Genomic DNA, 23,854 nt, shown 5'->3' on the forward strand with positions numbered 1-23,854 from the left:
GAACAAAAACCACATTCACAGAAAGACAGACAAGATGAAAAGGCAGAGGGCTATGTAGCAGATGAAGGAACCAGATAAAACCCCAGAAAAACAACTAAATGAAGTGGAGATAGGCAACCTTCCAGAAAAAGAATTCAGAATAATGATAGTGAAGAAGATCCAGGACCTTGGAAAAAAAAAAATGGAGGCAAGGATCAAGAAGATGCAAGAAATGTTTAACAAAGACCTAGAAGAATTAAAGAACAAACAAACAGAGATGAACAATACAATAACTGAAATGAAAACTACACTAGAAGGAATCAACAGCAGAATAACGGAGGCAGAAGAACAGATAAGTGACCTGGAAGAGAAAATGATGGAAATCACTGCTGCAGAACAGAATAAAGAAAAAAGAATGAAAAGAAATGAAGACAGCCTAAGAGACCGCTGGGACAACATTAAATGCACCAACATTCACATTATAGGGGTTCCAGAAGGAGAACAGAGAGAGAAAGGACCTGAGAAAATATTTGAAGAGATTATAGTTGAAAACTTCTCTAACATGGGAGAGGAAATAGCCACCCAAGTCCAGGAAGTGCAAAGAGTCCCAGGCAGGATAAAACCAAGGAAAAACACACCCAGACACATAGTAATCAAATTGACAAAAATTAAAGACAAAGAAAAATTATTAAAAGCAACAAGGGAAAAACAAAAAAATAACATATAAGGGAACTCCCCGTAAGGTTAACCACTGATTTATCAGCAGACACTCAGCAAACCAGAAGGGAGTGGTACAATATATTTAAAGTGATGAAAGGGAAGAAGCTGCAATCAAGAATACTCTACCCAGTAAGGATTTCATTCAAATTTGATGGAGAAATCAAAAGCTTTACAGACAAGCAAAAGCTAAGAGAATTCAGCACCACCAAACCAGCTCTACAACAAATGCTAAAGGAACTTCTCTAAGTGGGAAACAGAAGAGAAGAAAAGGACCTACAAAAACAAACCCAAAACAATTAAGAAAATGGTCATAGGAACATACATATCGATAATTACCTTAAATGTGAATGGATTAAATGCTCTAACCAAAAGACACAGGCTTGCTGAATGGATACAAAAACAAGACCCATATAGATGCTGTCTACAAGAGACCCACTTCAGACCTAGGGACACATACAGACAGAAAGTGAGGAGATGGAAAAAACAGTCCATGCAAATGGAAATCAAAAGAAAGCTGGAGTAGCAATACTCATATCAGATAAAATAGACTTTAAAATAAAGGATGTTACAAGAGACAAGGAAGGACACTACATAATGATCAAGAGATCAATCTAAAAGGAAGATATAACAATTATAAATATACATGCACCCAACATAGGAGCACCTCAATACATAAAGCAAATGCTAACAGCTATAAAAGGGGAAATCAACAGTAACACAATAATAGTGGGGGACTTTAACACCTCACTTACACCAATGGACAGACAATCCAGACAGAAAATTAATAAGGAAACACAAGCTTTAAATGACAAAATAAACCAGATAGATTTAATTGATATTTATAGGACATTCCATCTGAAAGAAGCAGATTACACTTTCCTCTCAAGTGCACATGGAACATTCTCCAGGATAGATCACATCTTGGGTCACAAATCAAGCCTCAGTAAATATAAGAAACTTGAAATCGTATCAAGCATCTTTTCCGACCACAATGCTATGAGATTAGAAATCAATTACAGGAAAAAAAATGTGAAAAACACAAACATGTGGAGGGTAAACAATACGCTACAAAATAACCAAGAGATCACTGAAGAAATCAAACAGGAAATCAAACAATACCTAGAGACAAATGACAACAAAAACATGATGACCCAAAACCAATGGGATGCAGCAAAAGCAGTTCTAAAAGGGAAGTTTATAGCAAAACAATCCTATCTCAAGAAACAAGAAAAATCTCAAATAAACAATCTAAACTTACACCTAAAGGAACTAGAAAAAGAAGAACAAAAAAACCCCAAAGTCAGCAGAAGGAAAGAATCATAAACATCTGAGCAGAAATAAATGAAACAGAAACAAAGAAAACAATAGCAAAGACCAATAAAACTAAAAGCTGTTTCTTTGAGAAATAAATAAAATTGATAAACCTTTACCCGGACTCATCAAGAAAAAGAGGGAGAGGACTCAAATCAATAAAATTAGAAATGAAAAAGGAGAAGTTACAACAGACACTGCAGAAACACAAAGCATCCTAAGAGACTACTACAAGCAACTCTATGCCAATAAAATGGACAACCTGGAAGAAATGGACAAATTCTTAGAAAGGTATAACCTTCCAAGACTGAACCAGGAAGAAATAGAAAATATCAACAGACCAATCACAAGTAATGAAATTGAAACTGTGATTAAAAATCTTCCAACAAACAAAAGTCCAGGACCAGATGGATTCACAGGTGAATTATATCAAACATTAAGAGAAGAGCTAACACCCATCCTTCTCAACTCTTCCAAAAAATTGCTGAGGAAGGAACACTCCCAAACTCACTCTATGAGACCACCATCACCCTGATACCAAAACCAGACAAAGATACTACAAAAAAAGAGAATTACAGACCAATATCACTGATGAATACAGATGCAAAAATCCTCAACAAAATACTAGCAAACTGACTCCAACAATACATTAATATGATCATACACCATGACCAAGTTAGATTTATCCCAGGGATGCAAGGATTCTTCAATATTCACAAATCAATCATGTGATACACCATGCTTATTTTTGTTTTTATTTCCATTACTCTAGGAGGTGGGTCAAAAAAGATCAGCAGACTTAAACTTAAAAGCTTTTGCACAGCAAAAGAAACTATAAACAAGACCAAAAGACAACCCTCAGAATGGGAGGAAATATTTGCAAACGAATCAATGGACAAAGGATCAATTTCCAAAATATATAAACAGCTCATGCAGCTCAATATCAAAAAAAGAAACAACCCAATCACAAAATGAGCAGAAGACCTAAATAGTAATTTCTCCAAAGAAGACATATAGATGGCCAAGAGGCACATGAAAAGCTGCTCAACATCACTAATTATTAGAGAAATGCAAATCAAAACTACAGTGAGGTATCACCTCACACTGGTTAGAATGGGCATCGTCAGAAAATCTACAAACAACAAATGCCGCAGAGGGTGTGGCGAAAAGGGAACCCTCTTGCACTGTTGGTGGGAATGTAAATCGATACAGCCACTATGGAGAACAGTATGGAGTTTCCTTAAAAACACTAAAAATAGAATTACCATATGACCCAGCAATCCCAATCCTGGGCATATACCCAGAGAAAACCATAATTCAAAAACACACATGTGGGCTTCCCTGGTGGCATGGTGGTTGAGAATCTGCCTGCCGGAGCAGGGGACACAAGTTCAAGCCCTGGTCTGGGAGGATCCCACATGCCGCGGAGCAACTAAGCCCATGCGCTACAGCTGCTGAGCCTGTGCTCTAGAGCCTGCGAACCACAAGTACTGAAGCCCACGCGCCTAGAGCCCATGCTCCACAACGACAGGCCACCGCAATGAGAAGCCCACTCACTGCAACTAGAGAAGGCCCGCTCGCAGCAGCAAAGACCCAACACAGCCAAATAAATAAATAAATAAATAAATAAATAGCAATTCTTATTTAATAATAATTAAAAAAAAAGACACATGCACCCCAATGTTCATTGCAACACTATTTACAATAGCCAGGTCATGGAAGCAACCTAAATGCCCACCGACAGAAGAATGGTTAAAGAAGACATGGTACATATATACAATGCAAGATTATTCAGCCATAAAAAGGAACAAAATTGGGTCATTTGTAGAGACGTGGATGGACCTAGAGACTGTCATACAGGGTGAAGTAAGGTCAGAAAGAGAAAAACAAATATCGTATACTAATGCATATATGTGGAATCTAGAAAAATGGTACAGATGAACGGGTTTGCAGGGCAGAAATTGAGATAAAGATGTAGAGAACAAACGTATGGACACCAAGGGGGGAAAGCAGAGGGTGGGGGGTGTGATGAACTGGGAGATTGGGATTGATATATATACACTAATATGTATAAAATAGTTAACTAATAAGAACCTGCTGTATAGCACAGGGAACTCCACTTCGCTGTACAGTAGAAACACAACATTGTAAAACAACTATACCCCGATTAAAAGAAAAAAAAAAAAAAAAGAAAATACAAGGAAAGACAAAAAAAATTATTTAGAGAGGTAACTGAGACCTAGGATGAAGGTAGTTTACTCTAGAAAGGGATTCATATTTATTTTTTCATGATTTTATGGTATTATCAATAGTGGACCACCTTAATATGAGTGCAAAAATGGGTATTACTTGGACAATCCAAAGATTCAAACTCTGAATCTAATTCTGTGCAATAGCATGTCTGTTTCAACTGGTGTCCTGGCTTATTGTGAATGTCTTCTGCTGGATGTCTCATCTAGGTGTGGGTTTGGTATTTGATTTATGCCTCCTCACCATTGAAGGCCATTAAAAAACCCAGAGTGCTTCCCTGGTGGCGCAGTGGTTAAGAATCCGCCTGCCAATGCAGGGGACATGGGTTCGAGCCCTGGCCCGGGAAGATCCCACATGCCGCGGAGCAACTAAGCCCGCGCGCCACAACTACTGAAGCCCGCGCACCACAACTACTGAAGCCCGCACGCCTAGAGCCCGTGCTCCGCAACAACAGAAGCCACTGCAGTGAGAAGCCCGTGCACCGCAACGAAGAGTAGACCCCGCTCACCGCTACCAGAGAAAGCCCGCACACAGCAATGACCCAACGCAGCCAAAAATAAAAATCAAAAATAAATAAATTAAAAAAAAAAAAAAAAAAAAAAAAAAAAACACCCAGACATTTTCCTGAATAGGCTAATGCCCTCAGGGCAAAAGCACATTCTTTGCTCCTGTATCTCAGTGAATTTCCATTTTCCCTTCAGATTTGGCCTGATTTTTTGTTCCTAACTTATCAGGTCTTTAATGCTTTTAAAATAATTTTTAGTGAATTCATTCCACTTTATTTTCAGCAGATGAGATAGTGTCTATAACCAAGCCTACCATTACTGAGATAATCTCTTGGAACTTTTCACGATAATGAAATCATCTACTTGTTTGTGTCATCAACTAGGTATAAGCTGCATGAAGGCAAGAACACTGTCTTACTGTTTTCTGCATTTACAGCACTGAGCACAGGACCTGCTTCCCAATAGGTAATTTTAGTATTAATAAAAGTAGCTCCTTGTGTACTTTTAGGATCCCATTTCAATCCTTTACTCTCACCTCAATGTCAGACTTCTAAAAAATCTGAGTAAGCATCACAGGATGTCTCTCTTCTTCTACTGTCTCCTTTACCTCCTTCCCATTCATCTTTATTTCCTTCCTAGAATAGACTTTCCCAGGTCTATGGACTGAACTGTGTTCTTCCAAAATTCATATATTGAAGCCCTAGCCCCCAGTGTTACTGCCATTTGGAGATAGGGTCTTTAGGAGGTAATTAGGGTTAAATAAGGCCATAAGGATGTGGCCCTAATCCAGTAGGTGGCATCATAAGAAGAGGAAGAGACAGATCTCCCTCCCTCTCTCCCTGTGCACATGTCCTGAGGAAAGGCCAGGTGAGCACACAGTGAGGTAGCCGTGGCCTACAAGCCAAAAGAAGAGGTCTCAGAATGCTAACACCTTGATCTTGGACTTACCAGCCTCCAGAACTGTGATTAAGATAAATAAATTTCTGTTGTTCAACCATAAATAAATAACATGCCAAATTTTGAAATATAAAAGCCCATAATCTTTTTTTTAACTGACCAGACTTTACACATAAAAATATACTGGTAATTAAGTACAAAGGTCATTTGCTACTCATTTCTATAGGTAAGTGAGAAGGTATTTCCAAAATTGATTATCAATATATGCTATGAATTTGAGGTCAAAAATAAAACCACTGTTATAGATTCACAGTTAGTGCAAAGATGTCTTCTGCAAAATCCCATCACTTTACATGCAAGAAACTGACAATAGAGGATAGAAGTCTTTTTTTTTAAGACTGAAAAAACTGATAGTAAATACATCCTCACTGCTTTAACTATTACTTGTCAGCATGATGTATAGGAGAAGAGAAGCACAAATGCTATTTAGATAACCAAGTGAAGCTTTTAAAAACACAGATGCCTAGACTCCAACCTGAGAAACACTTATTTCTCAATAGGTAGAGATGAAGTGGAAGCTGTGTATTTTTTCTAAAGCTCCACAGGTGAGTCCACTGCACTATCCTGGTTGAAAATCACTGATTTAAGAAACAACAACAACAACAAAAACCCTATGTCATACATAACCTTTTAAATATTTATAATTTTTATGAATTAGTAAAAAGCATTATGAGTTGTAAATTTTACATGTCAGATATTCAAGAATCTTTGAAAACTTTTCTGCATATTAAAAGGCCATAATTAGAAAGAGAAAGATTTGGTATACATTTTTGCAGAAATAAAAATGAGAAAATATATCAATAATGTCATTCAATATCACACTAAAAAAAATGAACCCAAAGTTAAACAGTTTTGTTTGCAATTATGAGAAATATATACATGTAAAATTATAAGTCATGTCTTCTGTTTTCCAGACCTGATAAATAATTTACAAGACCAACATCGGATAATACTCAATGGCTTTCAAAATAAAGATAAAAGATAAATCATGGGAAAAAACTGCAAATTTTAGAAAACAGTGCTTCAGTTTGAAATCCATTTCACTGATTCATTTTATATAAGGAAATCATGATCTAATAAAAGAGAAGTAAAAAGTCGATCTGACATGTCTTCATACTAAACATGTGGTTTTAAAGTTGATCATCAAAACTATTAACTGCTATTTACTACAACTATTCCTATAATCAGAACAGTGTATGAGCTATGCAGACAATTTTATAAGTGTTAAAAATGTATTTTAGGGCTTCCCTGGTGGCGCAGTGGTTGGGAATCTGCCTGCCAATGCAGAGGACACGGGTTCGAGCCCTGGTCTGGGAGGATCCCACATGCCGCGGAGCAACTAAGCCCGTGAGCCACAACTACTGAGCCTGCGCGTCTGGAGCCTGTGCTCCGCGGCGGCGGGAGAGGCCGCGACAGTGAGAGGCCCGCGCACCGCGATGAAGAGTGGCCCCCGCTCACCACAGCTGGAGAAAGCCCTCGCACAGAAATGAAGACCCAACACAGCCAAAGATAAATAAATAAATAAATAGATTTATAAAGGGGAAAAAAAAATGTATTTTAATTTGTGTTAATGGTCTTCTAATATTTACTGGATACTTACCTGTCTGGATAAAGAGAGTACATCTACGCACAATTTAACTTTTCATGAAGATATTTAATAGTAATTCCCTCAGGAGCTACTGCTATCTTTAAGGCATTCTGCCTCTACACTAAAAGGCCCCTTTCATGGAGTTCCTCTTTCTTTCTCTGTGCTTTACTGTTGAATGATTCACTTTTGCATCCTCTGCTTTAATGTAGCTTACACATCCTTCTTATTCATCCATAATCTTACTTTTTCACTTTACCCTTAGATAGAATTAATGATGATAAGGAAACAAGTTTATACACTAAACATACTTTGGGTACAGCATTTTCAGAGAATTCAAATTTCAGTTTTACTTTTGTTTGGTTGGGGATTTTGTTGCCTTCAGAACTATAATGTAATGAAAAGTTGTGTTTCTGGAACCCTACCTGCTGGGGTAAGTAAGGTAATATTGTGCATCTAATAGCAAATATTTTAAACTAAAAGAAAAAATTCATGCTCATAACAAAAATTTCAACAAGTTCAATCAATACCTCTCCAGATATCCCAATGGCTTCTTCTGCAGCTCCATACTGACCAATATGCCCATTCTGTAGTCGTTCCAAAAGCTCCAATAAAGCAAAATTTTTTTTCAATCCCCACACACCTGAATCTCCTAGAATATAAAAATAAAAACTAAATCTAACAAAATGGAATATTATTTATTTTACCTCAAATCTCAATAGTAATTTCTATGTCTCATAGTTCAATCATTAATAATGTCTAAATTTTAAAAATTCAAAATTTCTCCATTTTCTGTTAATGCTATAACAGTTCTCTTAATATTCTCTTTAAAATACAGAACTCCTTAGCATTCTAAGTAGAAACATATTTTAAAGTTCTATTATTTTTCTATAATTTAACTTTATAAATCCTATTTTGTCACTGACTTTTACTACATATACTAAAACAAGTGCTTTAAATATTTTTAACAGCAACCTACAGCAAGAAATACATTTCACATTGCAACCCAGGATAACACACACACACACACACACACACCTGAAACAAAAGATTTACACACCAATATTCACCCTCACAGTTTGTGACACACTGATGGTTTTTGTTCTATTTCTTTTTAAAAAATCCTATTCACAACGAATTAAATTGATTTTATGACTACAAATAAGCTATGACTCATGTTTGAAAACCACTGTATGAAAGATACACTTAACCAAAAATAAGTCCGTCTCTTAAGTAAACTGAAACTATAACAGCTAAAGATAATATTTTCCCCACCCCTCATCTAACCTAGAACCTAACAGCAGTCAATGAACATATAAACTCTTTCTCACACAAATACACAGAGCTTCACACTAAGGCATGACAATAGTCCCTTTTAGGTAGGTAAGAATCTAGGCACATTTGAATAAGGACCAATGCTTCTTTTCCCCAGAACTGACCATAAAAGGCCAGGTAAGCATTCATATGTGCACGTATGTGTGCCCACACGATATGGGCATGTGCATACACACATGCGCACGTGCAAACACACACACAAACTCTTCCTAAGCCTATAAATAAGAGCCAGATCCTTCAGCAATTAGAAGGAATATCTGTCTGTTATGATGAGCTTCTATACAACAAATACCATGTGACACAAAGCTGCCACCTAATACAAAAAAGCAAATAAATAAAAGGATGATGGGGTCATTGGCTACATGGCTCCCCTTCCTCTTGGCCCCTCTTTTCTAAGGGAGGAAGGGAGGGAAGAAAAAAAGGAAGGAAGAAAGGAAGATGAAGGGAAGGGAAGGGAAGGGAAGGGAAGGGAAGGGAAGGGGAGGGCTGGGCCTCAGCCTTGCCACCCCACAGGGCTTTCTCAACTGTTTTAATTTTTCACACATATTCTACCTCAAGCTGAGTTCTATCCACTTTATTCATAAAAGATTAAGAAGTATACTGAGTTCTTTATTTAAAAGTATTATCTTGACGATATCCAAATACTGTCATTATATAGTAAACACATACACGTAAACTCCTAGCAGTATCTAGGCAGTATCTATCTACTGCCTAGTATATCACTTGATACTCCTGTAACTGTCAAAATAACTCTAAAATCTCAATGGCTTAAAGCAACAAAGATTTGGTTTTTGCTCACGCAGCAGCTCAAGGGCTGGTGAAGACAAGAGAGGCTCTGTTCCCTACTGTCCACAATCAGGGGACACAGGCCACTGCGGCTCCAACCACCTGGACCACCTCACTATAGCAGGGAGAAGGATTTACTGCAAACCATCATAAATCCATTCTTAACAGCTTCTACCTGGAAGTTAACACTTCACTTCTACTCATAATTTCACTGGTTAAAGGGAAATCACACAGCTCTTCCTACGTAATCATAAGAGGGCAGGGAAGTGTAATTTTACCGTGAGAACGGAAGAGAAGAACCATAAGTAATGCTGACCAGTATTAATAACCATGACAAACAACTACTGATACTATTCTTTTTTTTTTTTTTGGCAAAATAATACCTTTATTACCTATGATTGGCAGATATTTTATAAATAAAATATATTTATTCTCTCCATGTTTGAAAAGAATTTCAAAACAACAAAATGATTTTATACACCATACAATTCAGGGTAGGGTTGGGCTCAGGGGACCACTTCATTGTTCACAGGGTGGACAGAAACCTCTGTCTCCAAACATTTTTTGAGCTAGTTTGACTTTCAGCTCTGAGTCCTGGTCCCAGTCTTGAAACCACAAAAGGTAGGTTTCAAGGGCCTGGTGTGAGGGGAGGGTGAGGGCCTCTCCCAATCCAGCATTTCCTTGTGCTCACTGTGGGTTTCCACTCAATAGACCAGGGGCTGCCTTACAGCAGCAGCAGCTGTAAATCTGACAGAAGAACATTCTTCTAGTAGCTTCCAGATTCTAAAGACAGGGCCCAGTAGGACCCTCGATGGGCCCCAGCAGATCCCAGGATGCCAGGAGCTACAAGCGCCTGATTAATGAGATGGCCCAGCTAATGGTCCCAGCTCCTGGAAAGCACGGTCAGGTTGTTTTACAAGGACAGTCCTTCACTTGAACAGATGTACCCGTGGAATCACACTGGCATTGGGCAGATAGATTCCATTTTGTTCAGGCCAGAACCCCAAGTCCCAAACCCAGTGTTCAAAAGACACAAAGCGGACACCAATCTTGAAGCTGAAGAACACATGGTTGACCTCAAAGCGGACACTGTTTCTACCTTGCCAGATGGAAACACACATAGGAGAGAAATTATGCAAAATGGTCTGGTTGGCGTCTAGAAGTTGGACAGTTAGCTCATATACACAGGCCGTGCCTTGTTGGTCTGTCCACCCGGCAGAGACACAAATCTCAATCTTTCCACTATACAGGAGTTCCGGCCACAGACCCTCCTCCTCCAGGTCCAACATTTCCTTCTTGTGACACCACCTTGTAGGCAGACAGGAAAGAGGCCCGGGAAGTGGCCCCAGGCCTGACCTCCAAGTTTTCCTCCTCTCCCCAGCCGTCTCCGCTGCTCTGCATCGTCCAGTCCCGGAAGCCTTCTAGGCCCTTGGGGTTCCAGAGCAGGTTGCGGTCTATCGGTCCTCGCTCGCAGAAGCAGCCCAGGATGCAGGGCCTGAGGTCGTCAGCGGGGGGCAGGTAGGTGTGGAGGACAGGTGACAGGGCGGCGCGGTCTCGGGCCAGGATGCTCAGCCTCACGTCCTGGCAGTCCACCAGGTCACGCCAGCACCGGCACACCCGGCGGCAGTGCCCGAGCAGCATGTGTGGGGGCACGTGGCTCAGCACCATCTCGAGCAGCTCCATGGGCAGTTGGCCCAGACCCAGCGCCTCCTCGGGTTCGGGGTCCGGAGCGGGGACTCTGGCGGGCAGGCCCCTGGAGGCTGAGGTGCACGTGCGTGGTCTCCTCGCCAGGCCCGGCTGCCACTGTGGGCATCTCAGCCATTGCTCCTCCCTGGTGGGCCATCACCTTGCCTCACGTGCTCCCTTCTCCACCTCCGCCCTTTTTATTCCCCCACCCCTCCCTTCCTAATACCCAGCCCCAGCCCCCTACCCCCCCACCCCAGCCCCATCCTCCCTCTGACTCTGATACTATTCTTGAACTAGAGAAGAATTCTAATTCTGATTCTCTCATATTAACAATAGTTTGGGGGGTTGGGGCATGGGGGGGGGAGATTGGGAGTTTGGGATTAGCAGATGCAAACTATTAAATACAGAATGGATAAACAAGGTGCTACTATATAGCACAGGGAACTATATTCAATATCCTGTAATAAACCATAATGGAAAAAAAAAACAGTAATTTGCTTCTTTAGAAGCAAAGAATGATTTTTTTTCTTCTTTATACTTTTTAATAGATTTTTCAAATTTTCTGCAATGTATATATACATTATTTCTATAATACATTTAAAAATAAATTAAAAAACAATGACAGCAAACTATATCAAAGGTCATTAACACATATTCCGTAGGCTGGAATCACGGCAAAAATCTTACCTACAAGCTATAGTAATTACCTATAATAATTACAACCTATATCTGAGGCAGAGTCGTTGGTTTGCTTGTTTTTTCTAATGTTGATATGATAGCAATCATGTCTGATTTCAACCTAGGATATGACTAACCATTACCTGTCATAAATTCCTAGTTTATCACAGTGAGGATGATAACAACCCACACTGTGGTATTTATGTAGAGACGATAGTGCCCTTCAAAATGGTGGAAGGGTCCATCCTCTGTGTGCAAAATATTACTACTTCTATATAGTTTTATATAAAGAAGATGGTATGATATATATAAATTACAGAATAAAAGGCCAAATAAAAGAATGTCAAAATAGACATCTCCCCCCTCCACTTTATTATTTCTTGGCTAACAGTAAGTTAATGCTAACACTTTCCTATATTAGTTTTCTGGCAAATGGGCATACTACTTACTTAAATCAAGGACTACCAAAACCTTAAGAAATCCATTCTTTCCTTACAAGAAAATATTTTACAACCATGCTCCTTAGCATTTTAAAGCTTTTCAGTCTAAAAATCTGGGTACTCTTGCTTCCTTTTTTTGGTGGTTAAATTATTTTAAATGTGTTCCACTTGACATATATATAGTATGAATACATTAAAACAGTCTTAAAACAATTAGTGCTACTGACCTAAAAAAACTGACAATCTTAAACTATTACTTTTGGAGAAATTCAATTATTAAAAAGAATAAACATACAATTTATGGTTGTAAAGTAACTGTTCAAATGTTAATAAATGTTATTTCCAAATCCGGTATCCCACAGTAATTAATTCATTTTGAAAAATATAAAGTGAAGTTTTAAAAGTATGTAGGGGGACTTCCCTGGTGGTGCAGTGGTTAAGAATCTGCCTGCCAATGCAGGGAACATGGGTTTGTTCCCTGGTCCAGGAAGATCCCACATGCCACGGAGCAACTAAGCCCATGCACCACAACTACTGAGCCTGTGCTCCACAGCCCACGAGACAGAACTACCGAGCCCACGTGCCACAACTACTGAAGCCCAGGCGCTTAGAGCCTGTGCTCCACAACGAGAAGCCCACGCACAAGGAAGAGTAGCCCCCCGCTCACCTCAACTAGAGAAAGTCCACGCACAGCAACGAAGACCCAATGTAGCCAAAAATAAATAAAAAAATTTATTTTAAAAATAAATAAATAAAATAAATAAAAGTATGCAGGAAACTGAAAAAAATCCACCAGACCTTTAAATTCATTTTAACAGAAAACAAGGAGTAGTTAGTAGTTATCACTAGCTACAAACACTTCTGCCTCAGATATCAGTAAATAACAACATGCTGAAACTCAAATTACTTACCTGTATTTTCATTATTGGCCTATTCATGTCTAAGGTAAACCCTGTTTTACAGGCAAATGAAAAAGGTTAGTATGTTTTTCTCAGGTGTCTTAAAACTATTGATCTATAAGTACTGAATATAAAAATTTCAGAAGATGAAATAAAATTAGTACCTAAGAGTGGGCTAGTTTATAGCTTCAAGACTACTGGCTTTAATAGAAACTGAAACCTCCTTGGAATTTTATCATTTTTCTTTTTTTTTTTTGGCTGCACCACAGCATGCTCCCCAACTAGGAATCAAACCCGTGGCCCCTGCAGTAGAAGCCCAGAGTCCTAACCACTGGACCGCCAGGGAATTCCCAGAATTTTATGATTTTTAAAATCAAGTAGAAAAAAATTGTTTTCTATGATATTTGTATTACATGAACAATTTTATATATATTTTTTCCTACCTAGGTCTGTTACTTGTCGATCAAAAGGGCAACGGATTGCTCTTCCATGAAGAGGCAGCCGAGTGAGACAGTCATGACAGACTGTGTGGCCACAAAGCAGAAGGCGAGGAACTTTGTCTCCTTGCAAAGAAAAGACATCTTCACAAACTCCACACTCCAGCACCTAATATTTGGAAAGGACACATGTGCTCTTTAAATGACTTTAAAAGCATAAATATTTTAGGTTAAAAAGAAAAACCTGATCTAATTTAATGAATCAATCTTGTTAAATTACTTTATTCCTCCAAGAAAAAAACGGTCTAGGTATAAAATCTTAAATCACCTTTTATCCTTTCATCTGACAGATCTTACCACAATTATATCATAGTGAAATCTCCTTGAAAGGGTGTTAGGGATCAAGATAACGTTGTAAACTAACATCTTCAGCTTTTGAAAATTGTGACATGATTCATTACATCTGAATCCGTAACCATATATAACTCTACCGAAGTTGGGTTCTTAAACAATTTCTCTGCAATTACCTAACCCTGAAAAAACCATCATTAATTTGGACAAAAATAATTTGAAATATGTGCTAGGATGACAAATTACCTTGTAAATGATAAAGAACTTGTTAAGAAAAGACTATAAGTAATTTTCAAGTGTCTTATACTCTTCATTTACATTATACAATGTAAAGATAAGAATGCAATTAGACTTAAATTTCAATTCCTTGTTCTCGATTAATAAATATGCCCCTGGGTTAGAAAATAGAAAATATTTTGTTTATCTAGTTCCAATTACAAGTACATGACTTGCTCAAGGCCACGTAGTCAGTCAAAAGAAAGGTGACAAATCAACTATACTTAAATTAAAAAAAAAAAAAACAACTATACTTCAACTAAAAAAAAAGAAAGAAAGGTGACAAGAATCGGCATATTCTGATTCCCCAGCCCATCAGTTTGTTTTATAATTAGTCAACAAACTATATTTATATCAATGAAGGTACTTTTATTTCTTAATATACCTGAAATGTTTCACAATTTAATTAATTTTTAAAAAATACCCACACTGAACTGTTTGATTGTACCCCAAACTCGGTGCCCACCATCCACGACCTACTACAATCTGGCCCCTGTCCTATTGCTTCTCTTCCCTTCCAAACTCTATTCTCAAACTATATCAAACAATTTGTAGTTCACAGCACATAACAAACTGTTTTTGCCTCTTTCTTTATGCTAATGCTGAAGAAGCAGCTAAATAGACATTTTCCTAGTGGATTCTTTTTTTACATTAATAAACCAACAAATTCGTAAATGAACACACTATCCTTTGGGCCCCCATGTACCATGGATAAGTGTCGATCTTAACACCCAAAACACTTTAATACTTTTATTGGCGTTCCAGCCTGTCTTTCCCCGTTAGACCAAAAAGCCCTCAGGAACAGGGTATTCCAAATACCAAGCACCTTCGTGCTTATATTAATGAAGTCCAACAAAATAAAAATTTTAAAACAGCCAACCACCATCCCCCAACAAATACATAATACAAGGTAAAAAACAGAAAACCCAGAGTGGAAGTCAGACTTAATCCATTAAAATTCTAATCTTAACTCCGCAATTAAACTGGAGTCAGTGCTTGAAATGTAAACATCTTTCACTGTAAATAAACTGATAATTCATAACTGGCTTGCATCTCAGTATGGTTCAAAAGAAGCTGAAGTGTAACACATAGTTCACAGAAAAGGAAAAGAAAACAGCTCATTAATTGTATGAAAAGGTGTCCAATCTCACCCAAAACATTTTGAAGTCAGTTGAAGCTATCCCAATATACTTTTTTTCAGATTAGATTTTTAAAAGTTGATAACACTTTGTGCTGGTGAAAGTGTGGGAGAATAAATAAACTGCTGGTTGCTGTGAAATGTTTATTGACTGATATAGCCTCTGTGGAAGGCAATTTGGCAATACCTATCAAAAGTTTGAATAGCTTAGTAATTCTACCTCCAGGAGTTTATCCTACAAATATCACATGTGTGAAAAGATCTATATGCTATTCCTTAGAGCACCTTTTGCATTAGCAAAAGATTAGAAACAAAGTAAATATATATGGAAAATAAATTATGGCACATTCATATACTGCAAAACTGTGCAATCTGGTGAGGAAAAGTTAGGAAATTTTTTATGTACAAACACAGAATGATTTCATATCAACAAAGCAAAGTGAAAAATGACATAGAATATTTAACTTCTGCATAAAGGAAAGGAAATAAAGAGAGCATATATTTTCATATATATTGTTTTACAAGCATACTATCTTTCTGGCAAGATACCAGGAAACATTATATTCAAATTGTAGTTCTCTTTGAGGAATGGAAAAGCTGGGGAACAGCTACACATAAATCATATATATATATATATATACACCTACACACACACACAATACACACACTTCAAATTATCCTGTATTTTTTAAGAAGACAGGAAAAAAGTTTCACTTAAATATCCTCACTTTAAAAAAAAAGAACAAAAGAAAAAAACCTCACTTAAATATCAAATTCAACTAAATACAGAAAAGATATTCACAACAGAATTAGGTATTATAAATGCAACATTTTACATAAATGTCCTCACTATAGTGACACCATATTAAACTTATATATGACAATAAACTCCAAAGAACCAAATTAAAATTTTACTTTTTTCATTCATCTCTAACCCCATCATTACACAAGATAAGAGAACTTATGTTGCGACCATAGGTTTTTTTCCAAAAAGCACTAGTAAAATTCCACTGATTAGTAAACCAAACATAATTCCAAAAATAGTTATTAGACTATTTTGCATCAACTCAGCAAATAAGAAATTTTTTCTTCAGTATTTATGAATAGGAATTGTGGCTAACAGCATAAGAAATTAAGTCCTAGATAGGAAAAAAGCTCTTTATTTTACAAACTTCACAATATGCCAAAGAGGGCTTCAAACTTATTACGTGTAAATCAAATTTTAATACACCAGGCCATATTTTCAAAGGACTAAGAAAGCTCACTAGTCTTTTGTGAATGTAAGGACCAATTTTGGTCTGTTTTTCGTAACGATAAAAACCCTGTCATCATCTACTTGTTCATTAAGCAAGAAGCCATTTTACATATATATATATTACCATTATATACTTCAACTTTTACCTTCCAACGAACACTTCTTGCTTTCATCTGTGAGATTTTTTTTTAATTTATGCCACTGTATTTCTTACAAATTACAGCATGAGGATCTTGCCAAAAAGGACTATCCTACTGAACATCTCAGTCACAATTTACACATAAAAATGAAGATTAACAAAATGAGCCTCTAATTTATCAAACTCTGTGCTATAATAAACTGGAGTTACATCAGGCTTTGGTATATTTTTCAGATTTTAAGGCAAACAGGGTAACAAAAGTAGATACAGCAATAATATCCATTCCAATTACTTCTTAATTGAAGTTAATTCACAAAATAACCTTCAGGTATTCTCTACGTAGAAAAAGCACAATTCAATAAATAAAATCTCAACCATACAACAAGCTGAATAAGAGGGCTCCTCTGCATCTCAGATATGCTATGTACCTTCAGAATAACTTCATTAATATGTAAAGGTCAGATAAATCAACAACCAATACTGATTGATAATACAGTTGTAAGCAGAAATGTATCATTTGTTGTCACATAAAACCAACATTAGGTGAAAAACCATAGGTGTCTATTACTCAAGATCTTAAAAGAACTTCAGATATCTGGTCCAGTGGTTCTGAATCCTAGTTGCACATTGAAATCACTCTGGGACTGCAAAAATATATACTGATGTCAACTTACTCAGAAATGGGGGATTAAGTAGTTTTTTTTTTTTAATTTTAAGTCCTCAGTGATTCTAATATGTAGCCAGGAATAAGAATTGCCAATATCTCAGACTACAGATGATCCTGAAGGTTATTCTACAAACCTTTAAGATCAGTTCTCCCTTTCAGATCTATCTACCTATGGAAAAGTGAATTCTACATACTTCATCTGAATTTTTAGTAAACCCACTTTAGAGCATTTACGCATGTTAGAATTTCAAACTTCAAGCACAGGGTAATTCATATTCCCCAGCGTTAATGGGGCTGTTGGAGACTTCTCAAAGGTGTTGACAGACCGTACTCCCAGAGGGGGAGGCGGGTCAACCAATAATAGAGGTCTGATTACAGAAGTAGTGCGACAGTGAAAAGCATACTTTACAGCCAGTCAACTCTGGTTCTGCTACACAGTGTTAACTGAAACCTGAGTTTCCTCACCTTTAAGACTGTAATCAACACTTACCTCCTAAACACATATAAACGAGCTAAAATACCTAACTTAGTACCTGGCGATAATAATGGCTCAATTTCCTAAAAATAAGCTAATTAATGCCTGTTGGGCTTAACTAAAAACAGAGGGCCTGGGGAAAGACCTGCCCAGGTCACTCTCCCAGGCCCATTAGCTCCTTTTCACAAACGTCCCCGTTGGCGACTCCAAGCATAGGACTAGCGTGACCAGAAGACCAGGTAACCTCACGCCTGCTGGGATAAATGTCCGGAGACGAGGGATAGGCTTGTAAAGCCGAGAGGGGCCAAAGGCCGCGCATCCCGCCCAAAAAAAGCCAGGGCCGCGGTGCCGCCGCCAGATCTCCGGGATAAACAGAAGGGAGGCCGATGGTGGAGAACAGAGCACGCAAGGTCCCTCACCTTCACCACGGCCGTCCCCCGGCTGCCCTGACGACCACTGTCTAGTCCCGCTCCAGGCTTGTTTACAACCAGGGCAGCCATCCTAGAACGAGCGGCGCAGCAGAGGCAGCCCTCAAGGCCTTCATCTGATGGGCGGGGTAGAGCCACCTACCCAGAAGCCTCGGCGCTCGCCGCTGACGCACAGGCGCAGTACCACGCGGGGCGCTGCTGGGACGGTCTCTTCGCGCATCCTGCCGCCAGCCGCTAGGTGTTTGGGTTCGCAGGCCTGTGCGTGGGTACTTTGTTATTTTTTATTGTTATTATTGACGAGTCTGAAATTGATGGAAGGAGTAAAATTAAGAGAAAAAAGAAGGGATAAAACAAAAGTAAAGTTTTGGGGTGAAATTCCCGCTCCAGGAACGACCTCTTTTCCCCAACTGCAAAACGATGGGGCGAGAGGGGACTACATGTCCCTGCATGCCCTGCGGCTTTTGAACTACAAGTCCCAGCACGCCACGTCTATATCATTTACTCTGCAATGTAGGTATTTGGGAGGCCGTGAATTGTCACCGAGGAGTGGTTTCTTGAAGTCGCGGTGTGTGATTGTGACTGGAAAATAGAGAAGTATTTTATGTATAGGTCTCTAAGAGGCAAGAGATGGCTTTGGTAAAAAAGCGGTTGGGTTCGTAAAGGACGTGGTAAGAAGAGAATTTAAGGCACCACCGGCAGAGAGAAACTGTTGGGAGTGTGTTTGATGCCCTGTCTTCCCGAACGTGCGCTTTTCTGTCTTCTTCCGAGCTGATTGACCCTCTTCAGCTTCCGTAGGCAGTGGGTCCAAAGTGCCGGTCAAAATGGAAGTGAATCCCCCCAAACAGGAGCACCTGCTGGCCCTGAAAGGTAAACTTTTGCGAACTTGACTCCCTTTAATCTGTTTTCTCCCTTTCTCTCACTAGTTCTCGAAGCCTTTGACACATAGACCTGGCCTCTGGGATATAGGCCTCGTCTTCCTTAAACACTGTCAATGCTCGCCCTCCTGCTTGGTTCCTTGGTGCCAAGCGAAAGGAAACTATTTCTCCTCTTTGCTTTTTAGGTTTGAGAGCCCCCGTTAGAATGGAATAGATACCTGGTAAATTACTTACTCTGTTACATGCTGCTGCAGTCACCAGACAGATTTTAGCCGCAGATGCTGACGTCCCCACCCTACCCGGGGAGAGCCTTGTGAACCGAGATGATTAACAGCGGGTATCTAAAGTGGTTTTTCCTTCTGTTTCTTGTCTCTTCATGCGGCAATGACAAAGTTATCAGGCTTCAGCTTCATCTGTGAAATTAGTCTAGTATTGTGCCAAGGATTTAGAAATACATAGTACTACAACATATAATTTAGGTTTGTTAAAACTCACTGTTTACGTCAAAGTATTGTGTATAGGGGGAAATTCATGTCAGTTTGCATACACAACAAACAGTTTTGAGAAAGTTTGATGATTTAATTGGATCATTATTTAGGGGAAATGAGCAGGGCATTCTTTTTCTGGAATTCCTGTTGTTTTGTGAAACCTTTTATTTGAAACGCTTTCAGCTTTATTTCATCTGTTTTCAACTACCACAAATGCACTTATTTCTTGGATGCCCTACTCTGTGGTTACCAATATCTTCTTGGACTGAGCTGAAAAGATGCTCGATAGACATGTGAACTCAAGTGAATTGCACTTACCTAACTTGTGGGATCCATTTTGAGGGACCCTTATCCCTTTAGTTATGTTGTAAGCATCAAACCTTCCAGAAGCTCACCAGTTTCATTTGTAGCATAAAATCATATACTGATAGTTGGGGTTATCAGAACTGTCTCTGGCTATAGAACTAAGAAACTAAAATATTAACTAATGTAATAGCAATAGGACCTGTGAGCTTAGCCTGGACTGAAATGGCTTATTCCTGAAGAAGAGAAATTGTCATGTTCTTTATCTCAGACTCATATGTAGTATGTGAAATATATATTACTTAACTCTCAGAAGTTAAACTTTTTCAAGATCGCACAGCTAGTAAGTGATTGAGGTAATATTTCAACACAAGGCCTTCATCTTTCCAAGACTCCATGTTGCCTCCTAATGAAGGAAAGAGCATTTTCAGATATCATTCCATTAGTAGTTTGATGGGAATTTAGAGCAGTTCTGTTAGCTGATAGGTATCATTTTATACAAATTGGAAGCTATTAAATACAGTTAAATTCCAGTGATGTGGAGGCTAACTGCCGTAGTCCTTTTAGGCTGCTACAGTAGTCTTTCCCAGGTATCTTCTATGTTCCAAAACAGAAGGTTCCTGGAGAAGAGTATTTTAGCAACCTAAAAGGACAAGTGCTTTGAAATTCAGTGTTAGTTTCAGCTTTATTAAAGCTCTTTGGCCCCATTCTTCCCCACTGTTCTAGTTATCCAAGAATTTTCACAAGTTTTAATTTTACCTATGTTGGATGCCAAATATATCAATTTGTATTGTCATATAAGTTTACTTTCATGTGTACGTAAAATATTAAGGAGCTCTCACAACATCAGTGTCCCTGGAATACAACACTGAGTAAGTTCAGACAACAATGAAAGAATTCTCAGTGGCATGTCTTAAAATGTGAAAATGTAAGGAAAAGGGAAGAAAAAAATAAAAGCATTATTAATTCTTGAAAGAATATGCTATCTATATTTAGATCCATATTAAAATTATGGACGTTAAGGATCACAGTCATTTATGAATTTGAGTTGCCAAATCTGTCAGTGGATGTTAACAGTAAGGAAAAGAATTATTATGAGATTGGTTACTTCTTTTGACTTTTCAGAGTCAGTGGTTAAATGAGTATTGTGACATCATGCCAAGGAGACCCCACTCACAGTCATCCCGGCAATGGGAGAACCCCCGTCAAGTAGTTCTCTAATGATTTTTGGAAGAAGGGATTTGACCTCTTGTTTTTTTCTCTGGTAGCTAGGATTTGAAAGAGTCTGCATTATGGCTCAGGCAACTTTGGGCCCGATTAGGAAACCTAACTTGCACATCCTGGTAGGCTCCATTCTTGAGCCTGTGTACTGTATGCTGGAACTTATCGATGACTTAATTTGGGGCAACTTGAAGACGTCTGTGTTCTAAGAGGAAAAAAAGTAAGGCTCCAGTCTTCTTGTTCATCCTCCAAATTGGAATTCAGGAGCCGTGCTACTAAGGTTTTGACACTGCTTAAGTCCCTCATTTATACAAATGAGACTTTGTCAGGAAACTAGTTTCTAGCATGGTTAAAATGCAAAGTTAAACCATTTTCGTGTTTTCAGTATTTACTACTGAGAATGAAATAAAATCATTAAGTATTCTGTCTATATATTTGTTTGGTAGAATTCATGTAATTTTAAAGTATAAAATGATCCATTTTCTTCAAAATAGATTAAAAATTACAGTGATTTTCATTGTCCTCAATTCATGTCTCAAATTTTTTAGTATTATTACATTTTTGTTCATTATCTTCATTTGAATCTAGTATTTTAAAAATCACTAATTTACTTTTTGTTTCTGCTATAGTCTTAAGATTATTATTATCTAACATATTAATATCAGTACTTCCAAATCCATTATATCTCTTCAGTTAAACATGTTGACTACTAGCAGTTTTAGGCTGAAAGGATATGATAGGGCATCTAATCCAGATCCCTTATTTTGGTAAGAGAAAGGATTTCCAGTTTTGTGGATTACATTCACATTTACCAATAGCACTTTGGTAAAATATCATATTGGAATTGGTTTTGTTTTTTTCTTTTTTCCCTGCCTATCTGTGTATAGGCTATCCCTACCATATCTTATTCTTTGCAATACTTCCACTTTAGGTCCTGTTTCCCTCTGATTTGGAAAGAGAGAGAGTCTTGTAATTATAAATTGCATTCTAGCTCTGAGGAGCTCAGCTAAGAAATATTCTCTTCATTAAGAGTAACTGGATTACTGCAGAATGACTACGGAAGTAATATTACATTATCGACCATATGAGAGTGAAACCACACAACTGCCAAAAATTGCAGAGAAAGTAATTCAAGACTTTCCTACACGTCCACTATCAAGATTTATTCCTTGGTTTCCGCATGATGGGTCCAGACTTCCACTCAAACCTAAAAGATTACCACCTGTGATTTCTGAAGAGGCAACTGAAGATGTGAGACAGTACTTAACCATCTCAGAACATGATATTAAATTGCAGAGTTATGATTGCACAGTAGATCTACTGGAGTTTCAACCTAATTTGAAAAAAAAGAAGCACTTAATCCAATCACACACACTGAATGAACAGACTAATTCTGGAAGTCTGGATAAACAATCAGAAAAAGGAAAACGGCACAAGAAGAGGTCTTGGAGTGTTTCACTTCCCAGCAGTAATTGTACTGAAAATATTTTTCCTTTGTCTGAAAAATTGCAAGATAGTTTAAAGGCACTAAATTTGCACTCATTTTATAGAGCAAGATGGACAATAGAGCACACTATTTGTAACAACCAAACTCTGGAAGACATTTGGGCAAAACTCAATCGAATTATCAGGTGCAATGAACTTCCATCTTGTAATGCTACAATTCAGAGACATTTAGGCCAGATATGGGTGTTCTGTGATGTTATGTACTGTGAATATGTGGGAAATCTTCTTAAAGGAAGATTAGCTCTTACTGGGAAGATTAACTTATTTGTGCATAAATATGGTGTTATTTTTAGTATGTAATGAATTCCACTAATTGTCAAAAAGAAAAATATTCTGAATGAACTGAGTAGGAACTGAAACAGATGAATAAATTTTTAATTGTGTGGTAATATATGTAGTTTGTATCCCAGAAATAAATACCAGGTGAATTCCTAGGCTTGTCACTTAAGTCAGGAACTTGCTGCGTTTTACTTTGAGCAGCCTTCTTTTAAATGAATTGTGATAAATTATTATTTTTACTGAATTTAAAGGTAAAATGTTCTATTCCTTTTGTTCTGTTACTTTTCAAATGGTTGAATTAGATATTCCTATGAATTACAGTGACTAGTTTGGATTTTGGTAAATCCCCAAAATCTAATTTTACAGTATTTTTTCTTTACTCACCTAAAGTGTAATGATTTTTTTAAAAATAAAACTAAAACCAGTTCTGTTGGGAATGGTATTCAAGTGCCATGAATGTGGTATTCAAATTGAGAGACCAGCCCAGATTCTGCCGATATTTCCGAAGATATGTAATAGACAATAGTTGATGTGTTGTTCTGAAACAAAAGTATAAAATGTATAATTTGTCTAAGACCATAATATCTTTAAGGCAATAAGCTCTTTTGAAGTGAGGTATCAAATATGGGTAAGAGATCAAGTTATTCTTTATTTAATACAGATAATTCAATCTTAATGACTGTTATTGCTGATTACTAATGCTCTGGTTCTTGGAGTCATGGGTTTCCCATAGCAAAATGTTGTAAATTGGGTTTACACATCATTTTATAAAAATATTCAAAGTGATTATATAATAAAAGTTTTATTAAAAAGTATATTTATTTAACAAATTTGAATGCGTACCATGAGCTAGGTACTAGAGTAAAGTAGGGAAGGAGACAAAC

General features: G+C 37.8%; 3 protein-coding genes and 1 pseudogene across 7 annotated transcripts in view; 2 read left to right on the forward strand and 2 right to left on the reverse strand.

Annotated features, from left to right (window-relative positions):
* TRIM23 (tripartite motif containing 23) overlaps positions 1-18,412 on the reverse strand; it is a 38,538-nt gene extending 20,126 nt beyond the window's left edge. The window contains exons 1-3 of the mRNA XM_061187850.1: positions 18,290-18,412; positions 13,576-13,738; positions 7,839-7,960 (exon numbers count right to left, since the gene is read on the reverse strand). Of these exons, the coding sequence (XP_061043833.1) occupies positions 7,839-7,960; positions 13,576-13,738; positions 18,290-18,370 (366 nt within the window). The 5' untranslated portion in view covers positions 18,371-18,412. The remainder of the gene's footprint in view (positions 1-7,838; positions 7,961-13,575; positions 13,739-18,289) is intronic.
* Positions 9,828-11,378, reverse strand: LOC133089509 (F-box only protein 27-like; annotated as a pseudogene).
* Positions 18,413-18,532: 120 nt separating the features above from the next.
* Positions 18,533-23,854, forward strand: part of TRAPPC13 (trafficking protein particle complex subunit 13) — a 34,306-nt gene continuing 28,984 nt past the window's right edge. For 4 of the 5 annotated variants that reach the window (XM_061187853.1, XM_061187855.1, XM_061187854.1 and 1 more), the window contains exon 1: positions 19,081-19,165. In XM_061187853.1, the coding sequence (XP_061043836.1) occupies positions 19,120-19,165 (46 nt within the window). In that variant the 5' untranslated portion in view covers positions 19,081-19,119. Of the gene's footprint in view, positions 18,557-19,080; positions 19,166-23,854 lie in introns of those variants that run through there. The other variant, XM_061187858.1, reaches the window with a different exon arrangement.
* Positions 19,080-22,991, forward strand: SHLD3 (shieldin complex subunit 3). Its single transcript, XM_061187859.1, has 2 exons — positions 19,080-19,165; positions 22,117-22,991. Exon 2 carries the CDS (start codon positions 22,236-22,238, stop codon positions 22,989-22,991), a length of 756 nt encoding a protein of 251 aa, XP_061043842.1. The 5' UTR covers positions 19,080-19,165; positions 22,117-22,235.

Source organism: Eubalaena glacialis, chromosome 4, assembly GCF_028564815.1.
Source record: "Eubalaena glacialis isolate mEubGla1 chromosome 4, mEubGla1.1.hap2.+ XY, whole genome shotgun sequence".
NCBI lineage: Eukaryota > Metazoa > Chordata > Mammalia > Artiodactyla > Balaenidae > Eubalaena > Eubalaena glacialis.